The sequence below is a fragment of the Crocodylus porosus genome, unplaced genomic scaffold (genome assembly GCF_001723895.1).
Source record: "Crocodylus porosus isolate Cpor-Errol unplaced genomic scaffold, CroPor_comp1, whole genome shotgun sequence".
NCBI classification, from domain to species: Eukaryota; Metazoa; Chordata; order Crocodylia; family Crocodylidae; genus Crocodylus; species Crocodylus porosus.
In genome coordinates this window covers 102,105,399-102,116,701 of record NW_017728943.1, presented here as the reverse complement: position 1 = coordinate 102,116,701, position 11,303 = coordinate 102,105,399, and the positions used below count along the sequence as shown (strand labels likewise).

Genomic DNA, 11,303 nt, shown 5'->3' with positions numbered 1-11,303 from the left:
CCCCTATGCCCCCCCCCACAATATACAAGAGTAAGACTTCATTTTAAGCTATTGTGCAATCATCTCTATGTACACTACACAAGTACATGTAAATCAGGACAAAAATATAGTTTTAAATCAAATGAATGAATGTTGTAGAATGTTCAATCTTTAGAATATAATTTGGTATTTTTCTGGTTCTGAGATGGCAAAACCCCTTGCTGAAAGGAGTATTCCTGGGGGGCAAGGGGAGGGACTTCTGGGGGAAGGACTTCCCATCCCAAGAGGGTGGTAAGGGGGTGGGGTACCTGTCAGGGGGCAGGGCCACCCATGTGGACCTCGACAGCTTGCCAAAACTCAGTAAGTGGCTGTCTGCCCAAAATAATTGCATTCCCCTGCATTAGGAGACTACCAGACTACAGGTGCAGGCAAAAACAGCAAGACAGGAAGTGCCATTGCACAAAGTTAGGGGAACTAAGGGGAACAGGGAGGGACATTTCCTCAGAATAGCTGTATACAGATCTTCAACATGCATAACAAACCAAGCACACCCTGCCACTTTGTTCAGTGTGCCTATTGGCACTGTGCAAGGCAAGGACACTGAAGCAGAAACCAACCCCAGATTGTATATCTAGTCTGTCTGTGGACCCCAGAGGCCTTGAAGATGGACGTCTATACTTCCAAAGACATGCTGCCTAACAGCCATGTGCTACTGCACTGATATACTGGCCAGGAACAAAGCCATAGTTTAATGCATAGTTTAATGCCAATATTGGCATTTTGGTGCTTATGGCCTTTAGTTGGATTTTCAAATGGGCTCAAGTTTGGCTTAATGGCCAACTCAGAGGGCTGTTTGCCCCATCTGGAGCTCTACCTGTGATGGAATGGGAACAGAGTTAGGTCCCCAGACTTTTTTATTATGAAACAAAAGTTTTTTACTTCAGCCAGTGATACAAAGGCATCAAGTGGCAGCAAAGAGCAGCTCAAGCAACAATCACAGTCCAACACACTGTACATGCCCATTCATGGCAAAAACCCAGACCAGGAGGGACCAGGATGCAGTGGCTGAGATGCAGACCTGGGAATTGGCTGATCCGAGTTCCTGAAGTTTTTGATAAAATTTTCCAACCCCCATAAAAATTACTTAAGTTCCCCTTTCAAAAGTTTCCATTTTTTTTTAAAGATGCCTTTAGGCATTTAAAGGCCTAAATTCCCTTAACTTTTAATAAGGCATCGGCTCTCAGCCCAGGCACACAAGTCACTTTTCAAAATGGAAAGTCAGTGCTTTTTGAAAAATCTGTCATGCCTTAATATGTGAGATGGAGGTAAGATCCCCCACCCCCCTGCAGTGGGGGATTTAATCCTTTATCTTTTGTAACTGGCTTGAGAACTTTGGATGAAAGGTGCTGGCCCTTTGAGGCAGTGACCTAGTCTTTATTCTTGTTTATGAGGCATTAACACAGTCTTAGCACTGTAGAAATAGCTGGTATTGCTATGAAAAGCTGACCTTTTAACTCAGTAGAAAACTGGTTATTTAGCAGTTATTCCTTTGGTGTTCCAGCCTGTGTTGGAAAATAACCATCTGATTGATTTGGGGACATGTATTTGCCATGTCTCTCTGCTTCCCTGGTTCCCCACTATTTCCTTTGCTGTCTTAGGAAAATACACTCACAGGATATGTCCTGATGAGCATGCATGTGCGTTTCCCTAGGGACAAAAAAAAGTGGCACATATTTGTGTTGCTGCTAGTTGTCCCTGGGGAACACCATGGCACGTGTACTCTGGTGTGGGGCAAATTGCCCCAGTAGGGTAGAGGAAGCTGGGGCCAGCACCTGAATTGTCCCCAACAACCTTATCTGGGGTCCTGGTGGCCTCCTGGGGCTGCAGCAGCAGTGATCTGGATGTATGGAGCCTGGCCAACAGCTGGACCATATCTCTGGCTGGCCAGGCTCTGGTTCCATGCGGTGCACGCTGCTGCCACGTGCACTGCAGTGCTTTTTCTCAGAGCACTTTTTTTTGGTAATGAGATTTCCTGGTATCTAAATTTGACTCCACACTACAAATATACAGCATGGAGGACCAAATCAGATGAATGGGATACATTTTGCGGCACCTCAAAAGCCTTTGAGGTGCTGCAGGGTACGCATGCATTCTTGTGTGGATGCACTCACAGGCTGTGTCTGGACATGCAGGGGAGTGTGGTTTGTGGCACCACAAACCTCTTTGGAGTGCCACAAACTGCATATGGTGAATGTTAAAATGTGTCAAAATTTGCTACTGAGATTTCCTGGTACTTAAAAAAAAAAAAAAAAAAAGATGTCCAAAAGAAAAAGCAGCACAATTCATGCATAACAAGTGTGCACCAGCATACACAAAGGCCGGGCTGTCCAGAGCAATGCTGTAGCTGCCAGCCAGGCCTCTATGCTGCCCAACCTGTGCCCCTGCTGCTCTAAGACACTAGGTAAGACTGCTGGGCCAGCACTGGTGCTGGCCCTAGCTTCCAGCTCTCCCTGGCTTCCAAGAGCCAGGAAGAGCTGGGCAAGCGCAGTTGACCCGTAACAAAGCACACATGTAGAGGCATGCACTGCAGCAATTTGTGCCACTGTAAGCAGATGCCCCTGCTTATCTGGATACAGCTACAGATGGCAAAGACTTCACATGTGGGTTGAAGAAAAGCAGTTCATGCATGGATGAATTAGAAACAACTCATTCTTCAGCCCAACCCTAGTCTTCAGCATTTCTTGACTGGAGCATCCATATTAATGGAGAATTGTGAACTTCACATTCTCTAGTAAATGCGGGAGAGGAAAATACTTTCAATTCTTCTAGAATACACTAAATACAGTCATAAGATATGACCTGTAGCAGGGAGCCAATTAGGCACGGGCAAGGTTTTAATATTCTAAACCTTCATTTATTCTTAAGAAAGGCTTTAATAAAGTCCACATTACAGCATACCTGGTGGTACAACCACCAACTGCAATAAGTGAACAAGAACCATAAAAAAATATCTTTTGTGGGTTACATTTTAATACTACATTTATTGACGTGACAGGCTTTGTAATTTGCAAAGTAAATAATTAAAGTAAATGCCTGAGAATAGACACTACTTGAGCAGAGCTGGGTAGAGTGGAAGTCAAGACATTTCCCCTCAGACTGTTTTGCAGTGGAATGTGGTTTCCACAGAAAGTGTCTGTGAAAACCTTGACTTCTCAATTGGGGAAAACAAAGAAAAAATGAAAGCCCCCAAACCAAAAATTTACCAAAATGTCAATTTTTTCCCTGAATGAAAAGCTATTTGACCGGCTCTGATACACAAGCATAACATTTGTGTAACAACATATAGAAAACTTGAAACAGAGAAGAAAGATGGGTCCTTCCCCAGCTTGCCAATCTGCAGTTTTAGCAGGTCTCTGGTAGCCTCTGCGGTGTTTACTCCTTGCTTTCTCTTCACTTTCATTTATCGATATAGGTATTTTTCTTTCAATATGGTGATAAAAATCTTACTCAAAGGCACAGACTGCTCTGAGCTGACAGAGTTGACCCACTATAATAACCTTAATAGTACAGCTAAAGAAAGGCTTTATCTTTTTTGCATTAAAGAGGTGTTCCTCTTGTTTTATTTTCACTTTTTTGTAATGTTTCCTGTTTCAAATGCTTAGAAGAACTAGGGTGTATTTAATGTAACATTTTTTGCCCCTTACATCTACTGAACACAATGACATGAGAATCAGACTGTAATAAAGTCTTATTAGTGTGTTGATTGCCTTTCAGCACGTACTAGGAGTGAATGTTTCATTACCAGGCAAATGGAAATAGCTCTCTTTGTAGGCAGAATGCCCATTAGAAATAAACAAGACATGATTCCTTTGCTAGGATGCCGTTAAATCTACATTGCGCTATTGAAATTAGGGGTGTGAGGTGGATTTACAGTGGCTGAAGGCCCTGACACAATTTTAATGGACTTGATCCTACATCCAAAGTCCATGGCAAAGCTCCCAAATGTTACAAACAAGCAAAACCAGGCCCCAAATCCCCTATACCAGGGGACTCCATGTGCTGAATGAGGGTTGCTGGGCTGGCATGTCCTGCATGTGGGGCTGGACCAGTTGTGCATGCTGCACACAGCATAAAAGGCCAGTATGGGTCATGTGCTGCATGTAGCATCCCACCACACTGGCCCTGAGTGCTGGCTCATGTGGCCCAATGCAAACTGGCTTCAGAGCCAGTGCTTGGGCCAGTCTGGCATGGGCATCTCTTGCAGCCCACACCCTGGACTGACCTTCAGGTCTGCGTGAAGAAGTCTTGGAGCTGAGACAGGCCTGCACACCAGACTGGCTCTGCTTGCTGCATGCAGGGCTCAGGGTCAGTCTGAGACACTCAGGGCAGATCATAGGGCTCCATGGGGCACTGTGGACAATATATTTGACACTCCTGCCCTATCGGAAATAGTATTTATATTGCAGAGGTAACTCAGTGTCTCAGTCATGGTGATTTGTTTGTCAAACCCAAAGCTCTTCAAGTACAAAATCCAAGCAATTAGCTGTCTGCTACATTGAGGCACCTCATTCTGGAGAGCTACTTTTATGCAGTAAGAACAAGGATCTTAAGATCCGTCAGTAATGCCCCTGCTCTGATTAAAGACATTACCAGTTGCTCCAGAGGAAGGTGCAGTAAGCGGTTTCAATATAATCTGCCCATTCCTAAAGGAAGTTTTCTCTTCGTCCAAAGCATTTAAAACTTGGTTCATATCCCTTCCAAGCCTCTTTAAAAATATTAATGATCACCACTCTGGAGATATTTATCCTATTTGAAATCTCTGGGTTTATCTTGTGAATCATGTTTGCACACTTAACCAGTGATAACATTGTATGGCACCCTGCATCACCCCTTGAAAGGATCTCAAGGCATCCTAGAGCACCATGGCTCCCTGGTTGAGAATTACTGGTCGAAGCCATTCTTAAACCTTGCTACAGTTGTCTTTCTTGGGGTCTTGCAAGAATGAAGTCCATGGCCCATTTGAAAGCAATTTTTAGCAATTTAAAATTTGCTTCTTTTCAGTCTCAGCTCATGTTCCCTTGTTCTTGTATTATGAGGAAAAGGTGAACTACACTGTCTGCTCTAGCAGCTCTCAATACTTTGCTATTTCACATATTTCTTCTAGATTTCCTCTTAGCCATTTCTTTTCTATAGGACAGTAATACTGTGCTTATTGCTCTTTTCATGGAAGATTAGTTCAGAAACAAACATTTATACCAAAACAGTCATGTTGAGAGTGAATTTCATGTGCTAGAAACAGCCTGGTTTGCTCTATTACAAATCTAAGTGTCTTTAGCAACAAAGATTTGATTTATTAATAGAGATTAGGTCTAGGTTTGAACAAGTAACGCTCTCCATTAATATAATATTAATGCATGGATTTTATTTAATTGGGCTAAAAGATAATACCCCTCTCCACCCTAGTACTTTATTTTCTAAAATAGGGCTTCACTTTCCTCTTTTTCACCTGCTTGCCTTACTCACAAAAGCAACCCCCGCATGAGCTGCAGACAAGCAAGGTTTGATCTATGGCTATGATTAGGTTGTGAGCAGAGTTCATGTTGAAACTTTAACCTGAGAAGAAGCAAAAGGGGTAAGACACAGGAGATGGTACTTACAGCTTAATGGGGAAGAAAAAGGTTATATTTAGAAGGTGTTGCAGGACTGCCCCTGTAGCCTACTTGGAGGCAGTTAGCACTTTGGAATCCTTAAAGTTGAAGTTGTTCTCATTGGCTAGACAGACATTCAAAAAGCTTGAACCTGAATTGATTCAATCTTTGCATGTTAGTCTAACCAGGCTAGGCTGACCCAGTTTGTAATTGTACAGACATCCCCTCTGAGCTGAGGAAATGGAGGCACATGCCTGCAGTGGCTTGGGCTAGAAGCTGGGGGGGTGGTAGAGAAGCCCTCCCTTCCCTTCTATAGTGCTGAGTGAGGGGGGGCATGGCCAGACCCCGACAGGACACTCTGATTACGGAGAAGTTGCCCCCCACCCCTTGCTGCTTCTCTGACCAGTGACAGAGCCAGCAGGGAGTTACACAGCATTAATCAGCCCATCAGCCAAACAAAAGCCTTTGTCCTGTCGGCCTTACAAAGATGTGTCTCAGCATTAGCTAGCATACCACATGCGGGGTATGGTCCACTTGCTTGAACAGTGCATGGTGAGGATGGGTGTGGGTCAGGGGGAAGCCAGGCAGAGCCTGCTGTGCCTGCAAATCTCTGCCCAAGCTCCAGCCAGGGAGCAGAGGGGCAAGGCAAGCCCAGTTTTCTGGAGCAGAGCCCCACCCAAGGCTGCAAAGCATCTGGGATGCTGGGGGACTTTGGTTTAAGTTAACCAGGAAGGATCATTTTCAGCCTACAAGGAACTGATCCTAACATCATCATTTTGCTTTGATGCTTTTATCACTTGTGTTTGGCTTTAGCTCTGGTGTGGAAGGGAGAGGACTCCTTCCATAGTTTCATATTCCCCTCCTGTCACTAGCTTACCCAATTGCTTCCTTGCATCCTCTCCTACAAAAAAGGCAGAAAAAACCTGGTTCTGTTTCTGGACCCCTTTGCACCCTCAGTAGATGTGGGGCAAAAGAGGGATAACAGCAGCCAATGTATAGAATGTGGGGGAGTAGAAGAGGCCAAAGACAGGGCCGCCACCCAGGACTGTAAGCAAACAGTATGCAGACAGCTGAGTGAATGGAAACCCCAGTGGCTGAAAAAGGACTGCTTGAGAATAACGGCTGAATGTCCACAGTGGTTTTAACAACAGCCTGATGTTCCTTCAATCTGACGTTCTGTCAGGTGTCATGTCATAGATATACTAGGCCTTTGCCTAAAGGTACAGTCAGCAGCTGATCGTGTGCCAGCAAAGCAGTTAAATAGGATTTTATAAATGTAGTTCTCTTTAATCACAATATGTATTGTTTGAATTCCTTAAAGAAAACTCCCTTGTGCTTTTCAGCCAATGTGAAGAAAGCTTCCCAACTGAAAGAGCCCCAGGAGTTCTGGATTGATTCCAGCACAAAGATTTTGGTACCTATGATGTCAGTAACTGGATTGTTTCAGTACAAAAGAGATGCCAGAAAGCATTTTTCCATCACCACAATCCCCATTACCAAGAATGCGCTACTGGTCTTGGTACAGCCTATCAATGGCAATGACCTGAACACAATAGAGTCTGAAATTTCTTTGCAATCCTCCGATTGGCTGCAAGACCTGTCACCAAGGTACATTTTAAATATACATGCAATCTCTAACAAAAGTTACTAACAGAACAACTTAATGGTTCATGCTAGCCCAACTCCTAATAGCTGGAGCACAGTATAATACTCCTTCCAGAATACCCATGCAACTCGACTATTTTCTCAGTACCCAGGCACCAAGGAAGCTTCTTCCCACCCACAAAACGGTGGTCAGGTCACATGTCTACAAGCATGATGAAAACAAATAGTTGTCTGTCCTAGCTAGTGAAAGTGCAGGAGCTCTTGAGTCACTATTTTTCTTCAGCTTTGTGTTGTCCTTTCCATTTATTTGTAACTAAGCTTATTGGAACTAGGGAGGATATCAGCCCAGAAGTAGATGGGAGTTTGGCTTGAGCAGGACCAGAATTTCATCCCAAGTATTTGCCTTGAAAGGAAGAAACAAAACATTTTATATAAAGCAGTAATCTATCAAGATGAGTTACTCATTCCTAATCTCATGACTAAAATGCTTCACTGGATTAGAGCCATACTGCACTCTTTTCTCAATCATGACATGCAATGAATTACAACATGCATTAATTACTGGCCTGTTACACCTTATAACTGCATTGTACCTCTGCTTGAGCCTCACCGTCTGTAAGACCCATGGGCACCTTATGGGTGGAGAAGGGGGACTTCCTCAGAGAGATGGGGGAATAAGTCATTAATATTGTTCCTTCTTTATGTATATTTTCTACAGACGTATTAAATTATCCTTGCCACAGTTAACATTAGAGAGCACATATGACCTTCAGGAACTTTTTGTAAACATGAATTTGTCTACACTGTTGGGGAAGGAGGCAGATCTCAGTAAAATAAGCAGTGCTAACCCTACAGTTGGAAAGGTACAGTATGCACTATCAGTATTTTTTGAAGTCATTCTCTTCAACATATATCTTTTTCAGTTAAATATAACTAAATCAACTAAATGCCAGGGGAGTAGGACACATGGCCACTGAATTGAAAAGGAGTGAACATTCTGCAAATGGGAAGCTGCAAATAAAACTGCTATTATCTAACCACCTCAGTGTCACAAAAATTCAATTTGAGGTTTCATTGTATTAGGTCTTGTACAACTACATAAGATGACATGATCTTTATCCATTACAAGTTGGTCGAAGTTGGTCTAGAAACAGAAATACGATTGGCCGTGTTTAGCTTGCAGTGTACAGTTGAAAGAGTAAACCCTGCAGTGCTGCGCAGGGGCTGTCCAGGGCCTTCTCTGAATGCTTTGGAGCTCATAGCCAGAAACTACACTACCTTTCCAGGAATACATTGGAGTAAATTATCTGAAATCTGCAACTGAAAGCACTGTGCTGTCAAAAAAGCAACTGCATATAGAATTGGGATGAAAGGGATTTTTCTCTCTCTTCTATCTGTAGTTATCAGACATGCTCTTTTTTGAAGTAGCATTAATGCAATTCAAAGCACTGAACAAAAACTCAGTCCATCACTGACTAATGTCCAAACATATATCTGTCTATATATGATATTCTGTCTGATGTACATCTTATTTAGTTTATAAAGGTGTATATTTACCCTGCTTTCTAAGTGATTTCAGACTAACATGGCTTCTAATATCCATACAGAAAGTGGTCAACTGGTATGTTACTAATGCCTTTTCTTTGAATCCTTTAAGATTTTATCCTTTGGAAGTTAATATCCAAATAACTAAGGCTTGAGAATGGGATAATTGTCAAAGTTGAAAAAACGGAGGGAAAGTGTTTGCCGTTTAAGGCAGATTTTATTGGCCACAGGAGTGTCAACAATGATTTTTACCTATGTATTAATCCTCTACGCAGAACACAGGGCAATGTGGCTGAAATTCTACCCTCATAAAGTCTATGGAAGTTCTGCCATTGGCTTCAACATGGCCAGGATTTTATCCACAGTCAAGCTTTGACTAGATAAGGCTGTCTAAGTCTTTTATGTCAGACACTCTCAGGCCTTCCACAAACATTGGTAAACTGCAACTTCTGGTGTAGTTACTACTTACCTCTAATTCACTAGCTACTTCATTGGTTGTTTCTTCATTTCTGCTTGCTTTCATTTATCACCTCCTCTGGAGACCCCAGACTCATTTACACATTTGCTTTTCAGGTTATAAATAAGGCCTTTTTCAAACTGAACAACCTAGCAGATGAAGAGGAAGACCCTTCAGAACAAAATGAAGATGTGATGCCCATGGAAGTTACATTGAACAACCCATTTCTATTGGCCATTTATGAGGAGAATTCAAAGGCAATGCTTTTCCTTGGCAGAGTAGCAAACCCACTGAATGGTGTTTGAATGCAAGGGAGGGGGAAATGGAAAGTTCAAAGATAAACAAAGCATCTCACATTTCCAATCTCCAATTCATCTGCTGCTAGAATCCTCTTGAGCTTGTGTAGTTAGGTTTGAAATAAAGCAAATGGTACTTACAGTACAACTTTTCACAAGGTGCAAGGTTATAACTAGCATCTTACTGTTTTTCTTCCAATCAAACACACATTTAATAGGAGAAAAAGTTCTTTTTGTCCACTGCAAACGTGGTTATGGCAGCATGAATAGCGCCATTAAAGACTGCAATTTTAGGAAATTGATGGTTCAACATAATTGGTGTTCAGTAAAGAGACTTATCGTCAATGTTTTTATAGATTTTGAAAGGTTGGTCAGATTTGAGAGGCATACTTGTGCAGCATGAGAAGTATTGAACAAAATCAGGACTTACAAGGATTTCAGGTTAGATCAGAAATATTTTTCCCTTAAATTGCTGCTCATAGTACATGGCATCCATTTGGTCATACCACTTGTACCAGTTTTACCTTGAGATAGAATGAGCATGCTTTGGGAAGGTTTAAAATAAAGGGTTTTGTTTCGGGGAACGAAATGAAATTGGAATATGGTCTTACAACCCATTGGTATTCCTTTCTTTTTAATTATGTTCCATTGAAATCCTTCTTTAGACATAGATTAAGACCTATTTATTTTGGATTTAATGGAAAAGATGACTATTATGTAGGGTCCAGATCTATAAGTCTTGACTTTCATTGGGTAGTTTAAGCTCAATTTAGTAGTCCCTTTGGAAGTAGTTTGGGCTAGTGGGGTAAGTACCAGTTGGGGAGATGCAAGGGAGACAGGGAATGACCCATCAGGTTCCTATGGTCCAATCCATTTCTTACTATAAATCAGAGGAGTTTGCTTGTTGTTTCTAATCAGTGTTTCTCAGGCTCTTGCACTGAACGCCTATGGAGGCAAGAACTATGGTCCAGTGGAAGTGCATGGAAGCTTTGCCACTAATTGCAGTCAAGTCAGGGTTTTATCTCATCTCCACAGCAGTCTGCAAATGTACGTGGGCAACCGATCGTACTATACAAACAGTAGAGTACTACAGAACGTAACCTTTTGTGCGCCCTAATGAATAAAAATAATACAGCCAAACCTGGAAATACTATTCATGGCTTTTGAAATCACAGCTATATATTTATTTGATTCTGCTGCACATAGTCCAGACACCGTAACATTCAATGTGCTTGCATTGTATACAGAAGCAAATCTTATTGTAAATATGCAAAGTAGGAAAAAAAATAAAATAAAACATTGACAAACTGCTTTCTCAGTACTATAGTTGAAGAGCTTATGCACAATATGAAACTAAATCCCCTAATTCATACATAAGGTCATAAGAAGTGGGAAAGGCACACCTTAAAGCACAAGCCGTGAATTAGCACACATTAGAAACCTAGCTATAATTGTCAGCTTAAACACAGGCAATTTCCAAAAATGTTCAGTAATGTGGTATTTATTAGGGGGGGAAAAACCCTAATCTTATCCTTTAAGAGAGATGCAGGGCTGCATCAGTGATAGCCAGAAATTTTAGCCCACAAATGGCTTAATTTTTCTTGGGAGGACTGAGATATGTATATGTGGGGAAAGGGGAGAGGAGGATAATGTATTCAGAAAATTGAACTCTCCCAGCTATGCTGCTAGGGAGTTCTGTGAAAGAAACAGCAATAATAGTACTCAGGAAATTGTACACGGTTGGGTGAATCCCTGCTCTGCCCTTGCATGACC

At 42.1% G+C, this 11,303-nt stretch overlaps 1 protein-coding gene across 3 annotated transcripts in view; it reads left to right on the top strand.

Annotated features, from left to right (window-relative positions):
• AGT (angiotensinogen) overlaps positions 1-10,841 on the top strand; it is a 19,148-nt gene extending 8,307 nt beyond the window's left edge. For all 3 annotated transcript variants that reach the window (XM_019549882.1, XM_019549883.1, XM_019549881.1), the window contains exons 3-5: positions 6,971-7,235; positions 7,951-8,095; positions 9,351-10,841. In XM_019549882.1, coding sequence (XP_019405427.1) covers positions 6,971-7,235; positions 7,951-8,095; positions 9,351-9,539 — 599 coding nt within the window. In that variant the 3' untranslated portion in view covers positions 9,540-10,841. The remainder of the gene's footprint in view (positions 1-6,970; positions 7,236-7,950; positions 8,096-9,350) is intronic.
• Positions 10,842-11,303: the final 462 nt, after the last annotated feature.